The sequence below is a fragment of the Phlebotomus papatasi genome, chromosome 2, assembly GCF_024763615.1.
Source record: "Phlebotomus papatasi isolate M1 chromosome 2, Ppap_2.1, whole genome shotgun sequence".
Taxonomy (NCBI): domain Eukaryota; kingdom Metazoa; phylum Arthropoda; class Insecta; order Diptera; family Psychodidae; genus Phlebotomus; species Phlebotomus papatasi.
Window position 1 is genome coordinate 10,395,587 of NC_077223.1, and position 22,282 is coordinate 10,417,868.

At 34.0% G+C, this 22,282-nt stretch overlaps 1 protein-coding gene across 1 annotated transcript in view; it reads left to right on the forward strand.

Moving 5' to 3' along the window:
• Window positions 1-633: 633 nt before the first annotated feature.
• LOC129805066 (LIM/homeobox protein Lhx1) overlaps window positions 634-22,282 on the forward strand; it is a 77,531-nt gene continuing 55,882 nt past the window's right edge. Inside the window, exons 1-5 of the mRNA XM_055852886.1 lie at window positions 634-662; window positions 753-918; window positions 1,073-1,238; window positions 12,249-12,444; window positions 12,510-12,733. Coding sequence (XP_055708861.1) covers window positions 634-662; window positions 753-918; window positions 1,073-1,238; window positions 12,249-12,444; window positions 12,510-12,733 — 781 coding nt within the window. The remainder of the gene's footprint in view (window positions 663-752; window positions 919-1,072; window positions 1,239-12,248; window positions 12,445-12,509; window positions 12,734-22,282) is intronic.

Consider the following 22,282-nt stretch of genomic DNA (forward strand, 5'->3'; position numbering starts at 1 on the left):
TAGAGAATTCTATGCCATTATACTTCATTTATTGAACAAAAACTTCACAGGATAATTCATTCTCATTGCTGAACACACATGCATACATAACCTCAAAATGATTTTAAAGGTAACCGTCGATAACTCGTCCGGATTACGGCGATCCGGATTAGAGAGCGGACACTGTGTTTAACTTTTTTTTTTAAATATTAATAACGATTCAATAAAAGTTGGGAAGGGTTAACGATTGCAAGGAAACGAGTGATAACAGTTTCAAATGCTTTTGAACACATGTTGACCCACACTCTAAAATTGCAACGCGTATCGTACGAGGATCAAAGATTATGCGTAGGAGAGTTGAGTCTCGAGAGGACTCTATTTGGGAGGTTTGAGATGTTGAAGAGTGAGGGAGAAAGGGTACTGTCTGGAGTAGCGCAGAAGGATGATAGTAAGGGATGCAAAATGGGCCAGACAAGGGATGTGAGAGAGATACTCCAGCTGCAGGAGCTTCCCCAGCAACAGGGTGACTCGGCTGAGTTGAGATTGGGTGGAAACTAGTAGTAGTTGGTGAGGCAGTTCCCACCCAGAAGACGTGCTCAGTGATTGGAGAATTGAGTGAGGCCAGAGCCTGGTGTTGCTTAGCAACGCCCTCCCATGCGACTGGCTCTTGTTCGGCACACGAGGTGAGAGCGCCATGTGTTTGAGCCGCCGAGACCGCCGCTGGCCACTCACGGTTCTCGACTTATCTGACATGAGCCCCGGACTCGGTGCAGTCAGTCGGACTGTGTCTGCTGTACGCGCCGGGAACATCAGCGGAATACGCTCTTCAGAGTCAACCGGAAGAAAAACACAAGGGGACTCCTGGAAGTGATCCCTCACCTGGACTGTGAGATGTGCAGTGATAACGTGTGTGATGCAAAGTGTCCTAGTGGATGGGATGTGTGATAGATTGTGAGGAACGTGTCTAGAGGTGTTAATCCTTGGGACTCCAAGGATTGCAGTGGGTTAATTTTGTGAGAGAGTTAGAGGGAAGGATAGTTGATTTGGAGGACGTGGTGTGAGAATATAAAGGTGTTTCTCACGTGTGGAATAGCGTGGAAAGACACTCAAAATTTTGACCGAAGCGACAAAAGCGCCCCCGAGGGCTGTCGCCCTGGCGTCCTTTTTGGGGGACTCCTACGCCCTTGGTGCAAGAGCACCACCAGCTAAGGATCTCCTAGCATTTGGATCAGTGCTGCAGCACACACAACACAACATAGGTAAGGTGGTCAACATTCTCATCTGTCCTAGAAGTTACTTTGGTCTTAATAAAATTACCTTAGGAAAATTCTGCGTTATGATCTTAATGTCTTTATTAAGAACTTTGTGAAATTGTTTACCAGTATCATTTGCGGTGGTTCCATTTCGTACTATTTCAAGTCTGTAGGATAATTTTACATGGAGAACTAACTTATTCCTGATACTTACCAGTAGGACTTACTTAATTGCCGGTGTATAGGGTAAAGTTGTACAAGTTGGACAATGGTACAATTTGGACAGGGCTTTTTGTCTTGATAAATTTAATAGGGGAAAGTACTCTCCCTTCAAACGTTCATGCCTTCGAATAATGTGAATTTTCTTTTAGTTTTCCTAAGAGACTTACACATTTCTATTAAATATTAGTTGACTTATCATCAATTGTTGATAATTCCATGATAATTTAGTGTAAATCTCTTACGAAAAGAATAGAAATTCACATTATTCGAAGGCATGAACGTTCGAAGGGAGAGGACTTTCCCCTACTTCATTTTTATTTGTATATTTTTAATGCTTTAGTTTTATAATTTGATTCCTTGTGCTTAAAAACAAATTTTGTACTGTATTTATCAAGAAAAAAGCCATGTCCAACTTGTAACACTAATTCCAAATTATATCACTTTACCCTACTTGGTAATAATCAGAAATTCGGTTAATATTTTTATAAAATCGTATTGTAATTTATAAACCGACATAGAATAGAAAAAGTAGATGTTCAGGACTTGGAATTATATGAAATGGAAATACTTCCACAAAGAATATTATTTGTCAACTTATGCTGAAGATTAAAAAATGTGCGAAAAAACAATAATTTAAAAAAAATTTCCGCTCTTATAATTTCAAATTATCTATTTTTTGAAAAAATATAAAATCAGTGATTCTTAAAAAATCGTCGGAAACCAGCATTGATTTTGGAAACCATTTCTCAAATTTGTCAAAGGAAGAAATAGGTCACTATACTGCAAAATCGTAAAGTTTCCGAATTTAAATTAAAGAGTTTCTAGATTTAAAACCGAAATAGTGTCAAGACTAATTATCTCCAATACTAGAGTGTCTACTAGAGTTACTAGTTTATAGTAGATCTGTTAAGCTATTCACTGATGAATTACTGGTGTAATCGCCAGAGGGAGTTTAATGTGTGCAGAATACGTAAATTTACATTGCATCTAGTAACTTAATATTGCGTTTGACATGTGATGATGTTAGCTGCAAAACGATGCCTCAATTACTTAATTTCTGGTGGTTCGTTAGAAAATTATAGTCACTTAAAAATTGAGTTATTTAATACAGAAATAAAAGAAAAAAACAAATTTCAATTTTTTTTTAAAAAAACAATCATCCTCGAAGCTGTTTTACTGATAAAACTAATGCTATCCTTCTTAAAAGGATGGATCATATTAATTCTTTTGAATGATTCATCAGTTAAGTTATATGCTTATCACATAAAAAATGTTATCATAAACTTATTATTCGGAACATCGGAACATATTTCTCACATCTGAGCGAATGTCAAGAATGACTTTTTTACACCGTTTTTATTTGTTTATTCTGTAGTAACATAAATATAAAAAAAACGACACTTTTCAAAAGAAAGGTTAACATTCTTTTTCAATTTTATTTAATATTCATTTTTTCTCCTTTTCGTGTTTTTCTTTCATCATAATTTTAAGAGAGATAACTCTATTATGAGATCTAAATAATATATAAAATTAGTTAAAATAATGTTAGATTTTTTTTTTGAATATGGCATTTTAATATTAAAATATTTATCGCAAGGGAATTTTCACTTCCTAAAAATTTATGCAGTTCTCAAAGTAGTTTAAATGATTTGTTAAGGACTGTACACATTGGGAGCAATTTTCGTCAAAAATTGCTTCTTTGAAGGAAATAGTCCTTCTTCTTCTTCTTCTTCTGTTTTATGTAAGGCTGTCGGACTCACTCGGGTCCATATAGCCAAAGGAAATAGTCCACATTGCTGTAGGTGGAAACGTCAAAGTTCTGTCAAAAACGCAATTTTTGACAGAATTTATTTCTTATCCATGAGTTTATTTCAAATCTTTTATAGTTTTGTGGAAATACAATAAAACGTCAAAAATGTGTTTTATTTAAAAATGTTTTGAATATTGTTTTTTTTTAAATTATTAACAAATCATTATCAAATTTGCTAAGAAGTTGTGCAGGACATGATTAAATTACAGTGCTCGCTTTGTAATCCGGATGATTGGGAGACAATATGCCAGAAGTCCGCTTCGTAATCCGGATGATTTTTTTGAATTTGTTCAACATCTCGAAAATATAATACAAAGATTTTTTTTCTAGAATTTTAATAAAAGTTTTAAAGAAGCTTAAAAAGACATAATTAGAAAATTCTACGCTATTATACTTCATTTATTAAACAAAAACATCACAGGATAATTAATTTTCATTGGTGAAGACACATGCATACATGACCTCAAAATTATTTTAAATGTAACCATCGATAACTCGTCAGGATTACGACGATCATGATTAGAGAGCGGACACTGTATGAAAGTTTTTTAAAGCAACTTCAATAGGGATAAGCGGTTAAAAGTGGTGTAAGTTTTTATATCAAAAGTTATTATTATGTAATGTATGTATTACTTTTTCACAATTAGAATCGTACAGTAGAGTTCCTCAAACATGAACTCAAATTTGAATAACAGTTGGATTTAAAATGTAAAATTTGAGGTTATGTGAGGAAAGTTTCATGTAAAGTCTGAATTAGAACCAATTTTCACTAGTGTTTTTTCAATATTTTATTATATTATATCAATTATTATTATTATTGTATTATATTACTCATCCTGAAAATCCACAAAAAAAAATCAAAAATTCACTTTTTGGAGCAAACGTTTATACACTACTCTTCGTTATCCGACGTGGGGACAGAATGAAATTTAGGTTTTTTGAATCTGGTTAACGGTTTTGACATTTTGTGCTGTGTGAATTTATTTTCTGTCAAAAACAAAAGAATCTTCTTCGTGTTATTAATTAATTAATTAATTAATTAATGTGTTTATGTTTTATTTTGTAGCACGATTGTATGCCAAAAACTTTGATAAAATGAAAATAACACATTAATTCACTTTGGAAAAACTGCATGTTTTGTAAAAAACGTTTTGAATACGTCAATTGTCAGTGTTTGGCAGATGTCACCCGGATATCAAAGTGCCGGATAACGAAAAGCTGAGTATACACACTGTTGTTGACGATTAAAAGTATGACGGAATATCGAAATTTGAAATGACAAAACAATCAGCGCTACAGCGGCGAGTACGTTATCTTGCACTTTAGGATTCCGGCAGATTTTCGTACAGGTTTGGGTTGGGGCTTCACTTTAATGTGGTTTTGTCTCATTGAAAATTTATTACTAAACAGAGCCAGTGATGGCTGGGGAAAACATTCGTGACAGAAACCAAAACAAAGAAAAATCGATAACGCAGAATCACATAAGAACAGTCATGTGTTAAAAAAATGTTCAAGAGAAAGATTCCCCCTTTTCATTTTTTATTGGAATAGCACCATTAGCTATGATCTCTGTGAAATAATTCTCGGGTTATTTAATTTATTGTTTAAGTCTCAATTCTAATCCCAGGTTTACAAAGCGGTATAGACTAGGGCAGAGGCGTGCAAGAACCGTTGAAACCGAATAAACGTCAAATGAAATATGTACAGTGCTGTCTCGCTATATGCACAGTTTGGGTACTTTTTTTGACAGTTCTCTCTCTGAATATGCACAACTTTTTTTGAAATTCCCAACGGTTTTTTTCTTTCTTTTAATAAATTATCATTTTTTTATTGTTCTAGATTTTCCCGTGTTATTTTAAATATAATATGAGACAGAAAAAATAAAATTAAGAAAATTAAAAACAAGAAAAATTAGTTACCAAGAAAATAATTTTCTTTAGTACTTTGTCAAAATGTAAACAAATTGATTTTGAATGCAACCGACACAAAAGCTGTGCATATAGAGAGTGTGCATATAGAGAGACAGCACTGTACGTCAATGGTCAAAACGCTACTACAGTAGACTCTGGCTCAATCGGCTCTTTTTCAATCGGGCGAAATATTTTGTTGTCAATTTTCACGTTTAATTATGAAGCTAATTTACTCAAATTCGCTGTAGTTCTTCCTATTTTATCGTGATTCTTTACAATTGAGTGCTTTTTGTGGAATTTACAAAGGCTTTGACGCCCAAATTTATCGATAAACCGGATGACATTTTGCCGCAAATGCCCAATTGAGAGAGAGTCTACTGTATAACAAACTTATTTTGACGTTAATTCGGTTTCAACGGTTTTTGCACACCTCTGGACTAGGGATTTATGACAGTTCCTGAAAGTGTAGAATTCTTAAGCAACAAAGCGAATTGTATTTTTTTCTTAATCCCTTATTAATTCTTAAATAAATAAATACGTAAATTCATGTAGATAAATTAGTGCTAAGACCGTCTTCAGACTAGAGGTTCAGCTCAGTTTCCGAAGGTCTCAAAATCCCAAATATCAACCTATTTTCTTCCCTTTTCAATATCTAATTGGTAATTTGTCCCTAATAATTCAATCCTAAATTATTTCTTCCAAAAAATCTTAATTGATAAGAAATTAGAGTAGTTACCCAAGCAGCATTTTTTTCTTAAAATAGTCTTGTAGAATCCCTAAGTAAGGCACTATAGAACCAAAAATCTATTTATTTACTTATAACGCTCTTGCTTCCATCACTGAGATTACTATAAGTAAAGTGGCGCACTATTAAGGATCTTAAGAGCTGCTATAGGAATTCCAACAGAAAATTTTCACTTTAAGTCTTTTAAAAGTGCACTAAAAGACTTGTCTAATACTTGGTTCTATAAGGCAGCTATTTTGCTTCTTGGGTAAGCCATATGGTTAGGTTTTAGGTCTGAAGCCCGTATAAAGATAGTTTGAGGTCTTAAGTCTTTAGTATGAAGACTGTTTAAGAGGATGCAACTTTCAGAATGTCCGTCGGCCAGTGACTTATAGAGTGCAGATCGCACTTGACCATCTTTCAGTTGCACTGGAATCGCTCCGGGAGCCTCATTAGCATTTTGTCTGAGCACCCGTTTAATGATAATCGTGGAGATGGTGGCATTTTTTTCTTCTTCAGCCCAGAAAAACCTCCTGGGCACAAATTCGACGTTCTTGTGATTGATTGATGGTGGGTCTTGTGTGACGTGGTAATTTATGATCTTGCCCATCAATTGCAATTCAACTCACTGCTTTCATGAAAATTCTGCCTCAACACGCGAAAAGTGCCAAAAGGAAAAGACAGAGGGTTCGTCTTCTGGTTGTTTCTGAAGCTTGAGGGTGCGAGCTTTAAAGTTATCCTTCCCTGTATATAGCTTCTTCATCTGGAGACGTGACTAAAATTGCAAATGACCAAAATTCACTTGAAGTCGAATTCAGAGGTTGAGGACCCGTCTGTTTAAATATAAAAGCATGGCTTGTAGCATTTAAATTGAAATGGAATCCTCTGAATAGGATTTGCATAAGAAAATGCCAAGAGAAATTCAAATAAGACACCTCAATGTTGGAGAAAATGTCAGTAAGTTTTGTTGAAGAAGTAAATGTAACCAAAAAGTCTTTAAAGCCCTTTTGCAGTGCTGAGCTTTAAAACACTTGACCAAACATTGAATTCTCTCGCCAGCATAATTTAGTTTGTATGAGCTTCAGTGAGCTTTCAAAAGGGGAATCCACCCCCAACCGGCTTCCTTTTGTTTATACTCCAAATGACGTGTGGCTGGCAAAAGCTCATTTAGCAGACGATTCAGTGCGTGACTCCTCGATTGTCCAACTTTACACAAAAGCTCCCTCCGACTATTGGAATGTACAGCTAAAAATTTAATGGGAAAGTTTGGAGAAATATCGATTGATTTTCAATTGAATGCTTCTCAAAATGGCTTAATTACTTTGGCGTTTGAAACTATTTCAATTTCAAATTTTCTATAGCTTGGTTTAATTTTCATCTATAATAAGAATTATGATTACCAACTTCCGTTCATTTATAACTTTAATGTCACATAAAATTTGTTGTCAAAAAGTTACAAGGGATTAGGAAAATCTGTCCCAATGTAAGCAATATTTTGTCATTGAGATAAGCTTCAAGTTCAAATTCCCACGAATTTTTCTGTGAAGGAAAATATTGGAAGTTTACGATTATATCTGTCTGACAGACCATCGTAAATATTAATTAGTCACTTTTGGCGGGAGATCTGCATGAAAAGTGTTTGTGTTTTGATCCACCTCAAATGCAGCATTAGTCATTAATTATCCTTGTAAAATCAGCGATAATATCGTAAAATTTCATGCTTGATTTTTTTCTGGGTACGTATGAGGAAAATTTCGAGAAATGGATGGAATTTTCACACTGTTTTCATTCTAAAACCTGAAAAGAAATCCATGTAATTGCAGTTGGAAAATGTAAATCACTTCAAATGCATAAATTTCTTAATTTGTCATGAGGCATCATATACATTCTCCAAATAATTCTTATCAAGAAGAACCGGAAACTATAACAAATTGAACTTTTCACTGTAAATAAACAAGAATAACATAAAAAAAATATCTTATCAATTATGTAATAGTTCTATACAACTTCTTACATATATTATTGATTTTGACACAATTCTTTCAATCTTTTTGCCATCGAAATTGTGTGTAGTGTGATATTTACAATTAAAGTAGAAGTTATTTAGTACAACGTAAGATGGCGCGGAAATCTCCTTCTAGTCTTTAAATTCAAGTTTGATTTGATTACTTCAGATTTTTAAAAATAGAACGAATTTAATTTGCAAGCAGTAATTTTGCAATTACAGACAGCAGTACAATGACTTTATAGACATGAGGATAATCGAAAAGTAGAATAGCCATATTATTTGATTAACGTGTGTTATAAATAGATTTGTTTTTCCGTAATTGTCGGTTTTGAAAATGTTTTATTTATTTAATTAATCTATTTGATATTTACTAGCATTTTAATAGGGTAAGTGTGCCAAATATCGGCATAGTTGCATGCAAGCGTCAAAGTCTCAAGTTTGAAATGTAATATTTTAAATACAAATTGATTTTTTTTTATTCTTTCTTCTGAAAGAGTGTTGCTTGGAACTTTGTAAAGAGCTTGCCGTCTTTATTTACTCTAAAATCATTCTTAATACATTTTAAAATGAATAAAACATAGACATAGCTTTGGTGCCCTATTTCGGCCACCTTCATTCTCATAGTTCCTTGACCTTCAGGAATTCTTCCAATGCATTTTTCAGATCATCTCGTTTGTCAAAGCTACATTTTTTGTTATTCTTTTGCATTGTATAATCTCTAGAGTACGTAAAATCAAAAAGTTCATGGAAATTCGAGGAACAAAAAAGGTGGCCGAAATTGCAAGCTGACCGGAATTTGGCACATTTACCCTATACCTAACTATTTTAATATTCCAATTTATTATGTTCATATCTGATCAATTTGCCAATTGGAAATTTTTCGTTTTATTCATAAAATTATACAGTCTCATTGTAACCTACAAGCTGTACTGTGACATCAACCTATATAAAATTTGAAAACATAATTATTTTAGTGATAGAATTGGTATGATCACAGCCAGAATTTTAATTCTACAAAAATCTTTTGTTGATATCGAAATATTTAAAGTTTCAAACAGAAGTTCGAACTTTCATACAAACCTGCAAGGCTATAACAATTTACGAAATATCACACTAAGAAGTTTTAAAGAGCTATTTTGCAAATTTTATTTTTTTTTGTAACCAGCGTGAAGACTTACATATGTATGTCAACACTCAAAACTATTCGAAATCCGAACAGAAATTAAACTTAACCCACCACGCGGACGAAACGAGAAACAAAATTGTATTCTTTGGTTTTCGAAACCGATCTTCGAATGGCTTTTCTGTCAGGAAATCTACGGCTATGAGTGCTCGGAATATCCATATCAAAGACTTTTGAAGGCATTTGAAGTTGTAAGCCAAATCGAGCCTATTCGAAACCGCTTCACATTTCACACGTTTATTGTCAATTTTGTGTTTCATTGGTTTCAAAGTTTTGATCTTCCAATTTTTTTGATAAGTTCTATCCGACGTAATAAATCTTTGAATCAGTAAAGACTGAAAACAAAACCTAAACTTTTTTCTCGTTTTTTAAAATATTTATTTTTCCGTTTTTATTTTTAAACTGCCACTATTATGCCCAACGCACAATAACTTTTTTTTGTAAACATGTGTTTGACATTTCAGTGAGAGTGAATGAAAGCGAGATCTAGTCATCTCGCTCTCTCTTGTATGAAATTTTGAAAACATGTTTACAGACAATACTTATTGTGCGTTGGGCATTACACTTTATTTCAATAACACATTGTGATAAAGAAATAACATTTTATTAGTATAATCTTCTGACTTTCCTCGGGTTGTTTTGTTTTAACATGTTCTTTTAGCGCAATGTACCATTCTTGTTCTTAAACGCAACTATCATACTTAAAATTTCTGGGGATTCGCAAATGCTGTAGTTCTGTAATAATAAAAAAAATCGAAAAATCATCAAAATGCCGCTCGAATCGCTGAATTGCGAATCACTCTACTTTTATTCCATTAACCCAACCATGGTATTATACATCATACGCAAATTGAGTGATTTTGATGATTTATTCCTGAGCAATTACTATCCGAATTGCTGTCGGGAATGGATTTTTAGTAACATTGGTTATTCAATTACTTGAGAAAAATAGTCCGACTGAGATGAAAACACATTTTGTTATTGTTTTCTTGCTTCGCGGAAGGTCATGCAAATTTTTCGCTCAAAATGGCGGACGGAAAAAACGACATCCCGTTGAATTTGTTAAAATTGGCCTCTTTCCTCTGTCCTGATTTGAATTCTGGTTGCCAATGTTTTTTCTTGGATAGTTACTCTATCTAAAGCAATAGAGTTTGTAATGAATTAATGTAAAGAATTTAAATTGAGTGACCGTTAAGACGTGTCTTTGGCAGGGCTCCCCGCGCCTCCATAATAGATAATCTTTTTTGTTTTCAAAAAATTCATCTATTAATCTGTAGGAAACTAATCACAAAATATGAAAATTCTATCTCAAGTATTTCTGCTACATTGACTGAATGGGTTAACAAATGATAAGGATTTTTGAGAAAAAGATTGGTTTTGAAGAAAATTTGTCTAATTTGTAGGCAATTTCTTCAAAAAAAAAAAAAATCCAAATCAAAGTAATTTTCATCAAGAATTTTTGAATGAAATCACTCGCTGCATATTGGAACAAAATTTATCAAAGTCATTTTTCACAGAATTATTGAAGGAAACCATTATGATTAGAGATTGTTTTTCATGAAAATTTTTTGTTTCACTCCTGGAAAAATAAGAAAAGTGTTTGTGGAAGTTTCTTGGGATAATACTTAGTGATTAATTAATGTGCAAAATTTTAAAAAAGTGATAAAGGAAGAGTTTTTTCTGGAGATGTTATTTTTGGTATTTACGGGCAGTCAAAAAATTTAGCTTTTACCCGGTAAATATTCGAATTATTTTTAATAGTGTATTCTTTAAAAAGAATATTGAGAAATAATTTGAATTATCTTTAATACTGTAATTAGTGTAATTAAAGCAATCCGTTGATAAACCTAGAAATCATAGAAATATTTTGCTAGAAAATTTCTTGCAGATAACGAAAAATTGTTGTAAACTACGTGAAATTTTCTTTCGGAAAAACTCTTGAAACCGGTATACCATTTATTAAACTAATGATTTTAAAAAGAATAAATTGTAAAATTTAATTTTATAAATAGGGGAAACTGGGTCACCACCAAACACAGGGTAGCACCAAACACTACGATTTTTTAATTAGATATTCGAATTCAGAAGATAAGACTTAAAGAAATTTATAGGCAATTTAAGGTATGCTTATCCACTGAAGAAATGGTCGAAATAGTCCAAGTAGTTTAGTAATAAAAAATAGTGTTTGGTGCTACCCCGTGTTTGGTGCTACCCCGTGTTTGGTGGTGCCCCAGTTTCCCTATGTAAATTCTAATATTTATAAAAGTCTCAGAAAAAATGAAAATCTCAGTGATTTGTTTTGAATATAAGCAGAAGATGTTCAGGATAAACATGGATATGGACTATAATATAATTTAAAGAATTAATTACGTAAAAATTAATTATTTAATTTTATTTATATATTTATGGATCCTGGGAGAAAATTTATGAAAGGATAAGTCTTTTCAGACTTAGAGCACATATTTTAATTTGCTCTCCTTCGCAGGATGCTAACAAGAATCAGACTAAACATTGCTGACTGCTGACTGATTGTTGATTGATACCCAAGGATAGGGTGTGTTTTACTTCCTTTATTGCAAGGACTTAAGGGAAGAGACTAGTCTCAATATATTTACTATATCTTTAATTAATAGGACAATGATTGCCAATTACTAAAAAGATTTTTATTAAAAACTAATGATAAAATATAATTTTATAAATGAAAATCTTAGTTATCTAGTTTGAATATAAACAGAAGAATATATTTTCAGTCATTAACAATTTTGAGGTCTTAAAGAAGATACTTCAATTTTTGAAAAGAATACTTTTACATTTATGTTTGTTAAGTAATAGAATTAACCAAGGTGTTCCAAGAAAAAATCGGTTAAGGATGAAATGTTAAAGGTAACAATTCCTCATTTTTATTTGAGACAGGAAGTAGTATTATGATCGGAAATAGTGCACAAGGAATATACGAAAAAGTATCAAAAGAAAACGGTATATATTTACATTATTCCCATATATTATCTCCTAATGAATTAAGAAGATTCTCAACTGTATTTTAGAAATGTCAGAAGATAAATTCAGCAAACTTGAAACCCTTGAAACTTATTGAAGATGAAAGTTCCACAAACTGAAGTCTTCTTAAATTTCTCATTTCCTTTAATTCCTTTCTTGAAGGTCGTGCCGAGCCTCCTGTGGGGGTTGGAGACCCCTGTGCGGGATGCAATAAGCCCATCCTGGACAAATTCCTACTCAATGTGTTAGAACGTGGATGGCATGCATCCTGTGTGAGATGCTGTGAATGCCTTCAACCCCTCACGGACAAATGCTTCAGCCGCGAGGCGAAGCTCTACTGCAGAAATGACTTTTTTCGGTGAGAAAGAAAAATGTCTGAAATATCCTTGCTTCTGCCCTACAAATAAACCCTGTCTCTTGCAGACGCTACGGCACAAAGTGCAGCGGATGTGGCCAGGGCATAGCTCCATCGGATCTCGTGAGGCGTCAACGGGATAAGGTGTTCCACCTCAATTGTTTCACGTGCTGCGTCTGCAGGAAGCAGCTGAGCACGGGGGAGCACCTCTACGTGCTGGATGACAATAGATTTATGTGCAAAGATGACTACACACAGATGAAGGCAGCCGGTCCTCCAGCATCCCTTACGGGTAAGTCCTTTTGCATTTAGAATAAATCCCTCGGTGCTTCCAGCAAGACTTCAAAGATTTTTTTTAGCGACTTTGACAAAAAAAAACACTGAACTTTCACCCCCCTGAGAAAGAATATTGAATTGACATAGCCAATGGGGAAAGAGAATCCCCTTTCAGGTCCTTTCGTCTCTCGGAAGCCATCCTCATGCCATTTCAAGCAAAAATCTACAGCGCATGCCAAAATTCCCTTCTTTCAGAATTTTCCCATTTTGTGCACACATATGAAGGAAACACAAAAAAAACAGCCCCAAAAGGAATAAAACTTCACCACCCTACACATTTTCCATTTCCCTCGCAGACTTTTCCCTCTGCCCTGTAGAAATATTGTGCATGACAAAAGCTCTCGGCAGGCTCTTAGAGTTTGTGCGAATACTCTCCATTTTGTGTGACTGCGCGCTCCTCAGACGCTTTTCCCGGGGGTTTGGTGAATTTTCCGGCTGGGGGATGAGAATGAAAAATGCCATGGAGGGTTGAAATGGCGAATTTCAAGACGATGTACTCATTCTACCAAAGAAAGCTATATTCTCTGAATTTAAAACATCGATCGATATTTTCCATTCTTGCTAACGTTTCCAAGCACAGCCATGGAAGGAATTTAGGGAGAATTTAAGATTTATTTCGAGATCTGTTTCTTAATTTAAATAACAAAATTCTGAAAGATGCATATCTGGATGTTCATAAACTCTTTTATAAGCCTTTTGCATAACAATTATCTTTCAAAAGGTTCATTTTATGCCAATTTTAAGGAAGTTACAGGCTTTTAACATCAAATATTCAAACTTGTATAATTCTTATTAGGTACTTGTCACGTTGAAGATATTGAGCCCGATCACAAGTAGATTTTGATTCTCCAATAGTGTCTTGGATGAAAGGTAAATGGAACTCTATTTGCACAAAAAGTCGTTGAAGTTCGAAGAATTCAAATTCAATTTCGAATTTTCATACTAAATTTTCGAACAAGTTGGGGAAAATTTATCAAATATCACACTAAAAAGCTCGCAAAAGAGTTACTCAGTGATTATGTAGTGATTAAATACTGGGGCAAGAACAGTAAAAGTCGTTGTTCAGTTTTTTTTCCTCACAACAATGTGAAGACCGTCACGTTTTGACACTTGAGCACTACGAAATTCGAACAGGATGTAACTTCCGCCACCTTACGAAAGTATTAAGAAGTAAGAAAGTCTCTTTTTTGGATCTTCAAATAGATTTTCGAATTTTTCAAGATCTACTTCTGTACGGAAAGATTAGGTAAATTACATATTTTCAAAAAGGAAGCTTAGGTAAATTTTGAGAATAATGTCCACTTATGAAGAGGTCATCGAAGTCCAGATGCCGATATCTCTTACCGTTAAAAATATTCAATTATTGGTAGTTAACCGATTCACTAGCGATGAAGACCGATGCAGCCGAGTTTGAAATTTCAATACCTTTCCAAAAAATCCAAATTTAATTAAATCGTTTAGAAAATGAGCTTTAAAAGTGATTAACTTGTTCATCAATAATTCAAAATGGCGCATTTTCCGGTCATAGGTATGTTTGGACGATATGTTCGCCTGGACTATCTCTAAAACATATCCGAAAATCATTGAAAAAGCTTGTTCCAATTTTGAGAAAAACCAAAAAACATGGTATTGGAGAAGATGCAGGGTTGGGGGGGGGGGGGAACGCCTGGAGACATTGTTTCATTACTGGAGGTCACCGAAGACTGGAAGTTGATATTTCTTACCGTTTAAGCTCCAGGACGGGACAAGTTTAAAAAAAATAACAATTATAACTTCTCCCTCTTTGAGTTTGAGCAGTAAAATGTTCAGAACCAGTTTAAACGAGGACATTTCCCAAGAAGCAATTTTTTCTTAATGTAGTCTTGTAAAATTCCCTAAGAAAGGCATTATAGAACCTAAAATCTTTTTATTTGCTTATAACACTCTTGGTTGCATCACTGAGATTACTATAAGTAAAATGGCGCACTCTTAAGGATCTTAAGAGCTTCTATAGGAATTTTAACAGAAAATTCTTACTTTAAGCCTTTTAAAAGTGCACTAAAAGACTTGTCTGATACTTGGTTCTATAAGGCAGCTATTTTGCTTCTTGGGTTAGCATTGAAATTCATCGCAAAATCTCATCAGATCTTTCCCAGTGGTTTGCTTCTGAGATAAAATTTCCTACTGTTTGTTATAATCCAACTGAGTGTGCCTTGGCTAAAATAAATAGTCTGTGCTCATATGTTCATTGCTGGAATTTCATTCTTGAAGTTTTATTCTCCCGAAGTATCTCGGCTAAAAGTTAAATGACACACTATTCGCGCAAAATATCTGGGATTTTCGAAACATTTGCACAATAAGTTTGTGAACATTATTCATACGTCACCGTTAAGAGCTCTTAAAGTACTTACTCAGGGGTAATCTCTAGAATTATAGGAAGAGGAATATTACGAACTTAGTTGCTTTGATTTTTTCCGTATTAAAATTAAAACATTGTTGAGTCTCGAGACATTTTGAAATTCGAACAGAGCGGTATTATCTAAAAGTTTTAATTTTTTTTTCTTTTGAAATTGATTTCCGAAATTTTAAACTTTAATTGTGAATACACAGAATCTGGCACACTGATCAAGTTGTGACAAGAACAATGGTAACTTAGTTCGAATTTTTCATTTTGATTCGAAACATCCATTTCGAAACAAAAGTGTGAAGCCTGTTGCATTTCTGCCTTTCGGCCAAAAAAATTTACCTCTTCGAAAATTCCGCTTGTTAATGTTCGAACATTTTGACATTCATGCAGTTTCAAATCAGTTGTTTTCTTTGTTTTTCAAAATACATCTTCTTTCTCTCGTAAACTCTTCTTGTTAGAAAATATCTGATAATGAAGATAGCTATTGTTCAGTAAATAATTTAATAATTAAGTTAGACGATTTTGTTTCGATTTTCGGAATAAGTTTGTGAACATTATTCATACGTCACCGTTAAGAGCTCTTAAAGTACTTACTCAGGGGTAATCTCTAGAATTATAGGAAGAGGAATATTACGAACTTAGTTGCTTTGATTTTTTCCGTATTAAAATTAAAACATTGTTGAGTCTCGAGACATTTTGAAATTCGAACAGAGCGGTATTATCTAAAAGTTTTAATTTTTTTTTCTTTTGAAATTGATTTCCGAAATTTTAAACTTTAATTGTGAATACACAGAATCTGGCACACTGATCAAGTTGTGACAAGAACAATGGTAACTTAGTTCGAATTTTTCATTTTGATTCGAAACATCCATTTCGAAACAAAAGTGTGAAGCCTGTTGCATTTCTGCCTTTCGGCCAAAAAAATTTACCTCTTCGAAAATTCCGCTTGTTAATGTTCGAACATTTTGACATTCATGCAGTTTCAAATCAGTTGTTTTCTTTGTTTTTCAAAATACATCTTCTTTCTCTCGTAAACTCACATACATATTCATGGTTTTCTGATACACAGTGGAAGAGAAAGCTGCTTCCAGGCAAAATTTCACGAAACCGCTATATTCCTGAGCAAAGAATTCAAGGTCTGATTGCATTATAAATTATTGAAGCACTGAGTAAATGAAGTTCGAAACTTTTTCAAATAAAATATAAAGTCTTTGCCAGATTTTATATTTTAGTTAGGGCAAGCTTAGGAAATTTATAATAGAAAGACAGGCAATTTATCTCAGAAACGAACCATGGGGGAGGATTCCCGAGATTCACCAGTATATAGTACAGTAGTGGAATGCATTTCGAAATTCATCCGTATAAAGACATCACAAACTTACCATTCACAAGTAGAGTTTGAAAAATTCGAAAATCCATTTGAAAAGCCAAAAAAAAGACATTCTTACTTCTTGATTTCGAAGTGCTTAGGTGTCAATATGTGTAGATCTTATCTTATTTAATCAGTCCATAATCACTGAGTATCTTTTTGCGATCTTTTCAGCGTAATGCTTCATAAATTTTCGAAATTAGAAACTGAATTTGAATTTTTCGAACATCAACGACTTTTTGTGCAAATAGATTTCCTTTTACTTTTTATCCAAGATACTATTGGAGAATCAAACTTTAGTCAGTACAGCCAAAGTGTAATAATCTAGCCGAGACACTTTTAAAATAGAAGAAAATCTGCAAATTAATCACAAAAGACGTTCTTAAGTATTTATCAGGAATTTACTCTTTAGTAGAGAGTTAAAAATTATCACAATTATTGAACGTCTCTCGGTTACACGTTTACGTCTGACGCCACCGCAATCCTTCAATCTTAAATCTCCACCGATATATTCACATCCTAATGATTTGGCTAATTTCTCAAAGCGACTCTTGATGGATGATGTCTGGGTAATTGCGGTGAAAAGGGATGCAGAACGGTGATCAGGCAGAAACAGCTAAAGAAATCCCAAGAAGCGATCCGGTGGTTAGAAATGACGATTGTTTTGTGGTTGTTTTTAAGGGCGGCTCAAAGGCAAAAGACTCAAGGCAAAACAGAAGATGAAGGAGGGAAAGAAATAAGAAAATAATAAAAAAAAATAACAAAAAGGGAAAAACAAGAGCCCTGCAATCTGGGCGAGGAGTTGAGGAAACAACTGTGAGAACAGCATTTCACACTTTACGAACAATCATTCATGCATGCTGATCGAGTCTGTCCAATTTCTTGCTGACTTGTGTGAATGAGACGGATGATATTTTGGTGTCTTGGGTATCTTCTTACTCTTGTCTGGGGCAGGGAATATGTTCCTCCTCGCGAGATTTAAATGTGTGTATGTGGCTTGGGAGAGACGCAACCAGAGCCACTTTCCGTTCGCCCATAACCTGAACTAATCACCTGGAACCCCGCTGTGACCTCGGGGGCTCTGCGGGGGCTCACAAAACAAAAGCCAAGATACCGCGCGACCTCAGATGGATCCCAAAGAATATGAGGGAGATGGCAAAAAAAAATAAGAATCTTCGTGTGCCCACTAAGCATGGAATCCCAAAAGAGATCCGAAGATCATGTGCAAGAAGGTGATTTTTGCACTATCACACAAATTTGTGTGAAGTTATCGATTTTTCGTGGTGGCAGAAGTGATATTCACTCCTCAAGGAATACAGACTGAATTTATTAATGGGCGATTTATGGAAATTGGAAAAGAAGAGATTTGCAGATCAGCCTTATGGGATTGATTCAGAAATCATTGAGATTCAATGCATTTATAAAAGCAAAGATTTGTTAATGCTATTTTATGAAAGGTTTTTGCAAAAGTAAAAGTTATATAAAATTCGATGAAGAATATCCTTTTAAAAAAAATTGCTTTACAAATATTTTCGTTAAAATTTGCTAAGTTTGCGATTTTTTCAGTCACGAATAAGAATCTAAGATCCTTTGTACAGTAGACTCTCCCAAATTCGGGCATTTGGGACCGAAATGTCAACTGAATTAGAGAGAAATTCGGTCAGCAAATTGTTTGAAATACAACGATTTTTTGTTCATCTGCATACTCATATTGAGTTTATATGCTTATTGCTAATTATAAATTTCATTAAAACCTCTTAATAATGCAAAATTACATCAAAGCTAAAATAAATCATAACAAATTTGAGCATATTTGCTTCACTTTATAATCATAATCGAACTCGAAAAATGTTAACAAACTTTTTTCGAATTTAACTGCCGCCCGAAATTTAAAGTAGCCCGATCTTAAAAGAGCCGAATTAGCGAGAGTCTACTGTAGTCAAGAGTTACGACATTGCGACGTATTAAGCGTAAAAATTAGCAAATGATTAGCCGAGACATATACCAACGAACAACCCAGATATAAAACTTTTAACGTAATTTTTTTTCTTTATGACAAGAAAGTAATTTTGATTTATTGAGACCGATATTAATAATTTATTATTTGTTCAGTATTAAAGTTCTGGAACCGTGAAACGCCTATCACCGATTCTATATTTGGCCATATTTGACCTAGTTCGATGGTCTGAGGTACAAATAACAAGTCGCGATTAATATACTACAGAAGTTTCTGAAACAGTTTCAAACAAAAACAATTTCTTATAAAACGTAACGTGTTGCTTTCAGAGGGAATTTGAAAATTCCGAAAACCAGGTTCAAAAACCAAAAGTAAAGATTCTGATTCTGTGATAAAGTCTGCAAGGTGGCATATGCTCTTCTATTCGCATTACAAAGTATCTCGAGTTTGACAGAGGGTACTGGGTACAGGGTACAGGGAGTGAAAACCTTTAAATAACTTTAAAAACAATAAATCCTCTTGGAAAAAATCCATGTTGTCAGTGACAGCTGAGTAACACGGCCGGCGACACTATTTTATTAGTTCCTATGCTCGCCACTACGAGCGCAAAACAGTGTCGTTTACATATATTTGGTAAGGGGTATTTTCTATGAGAGTTCCTTAAAAGTAAGTTATGAAAGATAAGGGTTAATTCATGCTTTAATTTACGCTTATCTGGTCAGACGGGTAGTGGGTGCGTTCACAGTCAGAGTTCGATTCTCTAAAAGTGTCTTTGCTATGGCACTCTATTTGATCAAAATATTGCTGAGGTTTGAAGAACTCAGTACTATATAATATGGGCTTCTTTAATCGGATCGGAGTTATTCGGATGACATCTCGACGAGGTTTCAATTTAAATTGTAGTTTAAATAGTGAAAATAAATTATTTTGCAGAGCTTTTGTTTAACAAATTGATCATAAAAACAAAAAAAATATTCCAAATATATATTTTTATTAATTCTTTAATTATTTTATTCTTATATTACAAACATTGAACAAACTCAAAAAATCCTTTCGGATAACACGATGCGGACATCTGTCATTTTGTATCCGAATGAAGGTCTATGAATCTCTTAACCCTCTAACAGTTAACATGTGTCAAGGTACGCATCGAAAATACACTTTTTCTGCATTTAAATTTACATTTACTGCGTTTATTTACAATTTCTTTCAGAAAAAAAATTAGTAAGATTATAATTAAATGGACAAAAGCAATTTTAAACGAACAGAAACTTTGTAATCACTGTAAATGTGATGACCGTCTTCAGACCTTACCTGATAGAGGGGAAAGAGTTACTCAGTAATTAGGAAGGGAATTATTGTAACCACCACACGGAAGAAACGAGTAGTAAGAATGACTTTCTTTTGGTTTCGAAACCGATCTTCGAATGTCTTTTCTTTTAAGACAGCTCCATCTGTGAGCACACGGGGTGTGTCTTTTCTTTGTTATTATCGCAGAAAATTAATTTAATCAAAGGCATATCGACATTCATTTTTAATGCCAAGTTTTCCCTAAAGAAAATTAACCTATCACTCTGATATAATTCGATATTCTTATCATTCGTAAGTAGATTTTGAAAAATTCGAAGATCTACTTTTGAATGTAGAATGTTCGAATTTCGAAGTGAGGAAAAACACAAAGCAACGAAGTTTATTGTTTCTGTCCTATTATTTAATCACTCCGTAATCACTAAGTAACTCTTTTGTGAGCTTTTTAGTGCAATATTTCATAAATTTTCCCCATCTTGTTCTAAAATTTAGTATGAAAATTCGAAATTGAATTTGAATTCTTCGAACATCAACGGATTTTTGTGCAAAGAGAGTTCCATTTACCTTTTATCCAAGACACTATTGGAGAATCAAAAAACTCTACTTGTGTTTGCACCCATTGAGCTCGATCACAAGTAGATTTTGATTCTCCAATAGTGTCTTGGATGAAAGGTAAATGGAACTTTATTTGCACAAAAAGTCGTTGAAGTTCGAAAAATTCAAATTCAATTTCGAATTTTCATACTAAATTTTCGAACAAGGTGGGGAAAATTTATCAAATATCACACTAAAAAGCTGGCAAAAGTGTTACTCAGTGATTATGGGGTGATTGCATAATGGGACAAGAACAGTAATCGTTGTTGTTCAGTTTTTTTCCACACAAAAATGTGAAGACCGTCACATTTTGACACTTGAGCACTTCGAAATTCGAACAGGATGTTACTTCCGCCACCTTGCGAAAGTGTTAAGAAGTAAGAAAGTCTCTTTTTTGGATCTTCAAATAGATTTTCGAATTTTTCAAGATCTACTTCTGTACGGAAATATTGTGTATTAAAATCTATTCAAAAATGCATAATTCACAATCATTACGTCCCTTAACTTTAGGTACGTCTCTGGTATGTGTCTCAGCTAAGCAATAAGCAATTCCAAGTTTTGTCAGTCAATGTGTTAATGCCTTAATTTTAAAATTTACAGTTCATGAGATTAAGCGGGAAATTTGAGGAGTAAAGAAGAGGCCCTAAAAATCCCTTAAAATCCATTTTAAATCATCCTCCAGCTTGAAGTTTTTTTTCTGTACTACTCCCTTTTCTCACCACTATCAATTTTGTCACCAAGGATCCTCTGTGAGGATCATTTTACGCCGAATGTCGGAATCACAACATAAACATGTCACACCAAAGGGAACCAAAACCCCAAACGGGATTATCCTTCATGACAAAACCGCCAAGACACGAGATATTAATCGTGTGAGCCTCCTCTCTTTTTTTTCTTTGCTATGAGAATTCCCTATGCTGATGTCCTAAGGAAAGAACAACAAAATTGGCAAAAGGAATATGGGGAAAAAGGATTAGAGACTTGGTTGGATTTTTGGCTTTTTCTCCTCTCTTCAAAAAAAAAACCATCATCCCTCATCTGCTTTCGGTGGCTTAACGACTTTTCATGTTTTCACTCCCTTTCACCTTGTTATTCTTCACCTCCCAAGGTGTGCAGTTTATGGATATACCTTCCTCTTCTTCTTTTCTGGTACAACATATAGTGATTATTATCGGTAAATAAACATCTCAGATGACTAAAGCTCTAATCCAGTCAAAAGAAAACTTCAACTCTCCATGGATTTGTTTGGTCGAAAATCCACAGTCTTTTCATACTTCAGTAATCCCATGAGGTGGAAAATATTTAGAAACAAGATAGAAGACCGTAACGAAGAATGGAACACCTTAAAGTTTCTTCGAAAGTGTAAAGAGATCACGCAAAAGCTGATCTTTTCGGCAAAACTTCAAGATCAGCTGAAGCTCATTTGAAGATAATTTTGAGTCTCTTCTCAGCAATTTACCAATTTCCGGATTCTTCAACTTTAACCCTGTTTTCACAAGTTTAAAAAGAAATTCATTAGGATCATCTTTCCAATGAAAGCCTCATCCAAACAAAAGATCATAAGGCCACAAATTGATTTTCCACGTAAATCAACTTACGTGGATTATGCTGCTGGAAAAAAAATTATTTTAAATTCATGTAAAACAAACAACTTTTAGTCAGAGTTTCTTCTTTCACAATTTCACCTTTAGCCCACAACCTTTGCCAAAAAAAACGGCAGACTTTTGGAAATCACAAATTGAGCAATTAAAAATTGGCCGAAGAAGTTATCAAGATCTTAAAATAGCCATAAAAAGACACGACAGCCAAAATGTCACAAAAGAGAGCAATTAAGAGTGGGTATTCCAGCGAATTCAATTTACAGAAGGCATCATCTTGGAATCACTAAATA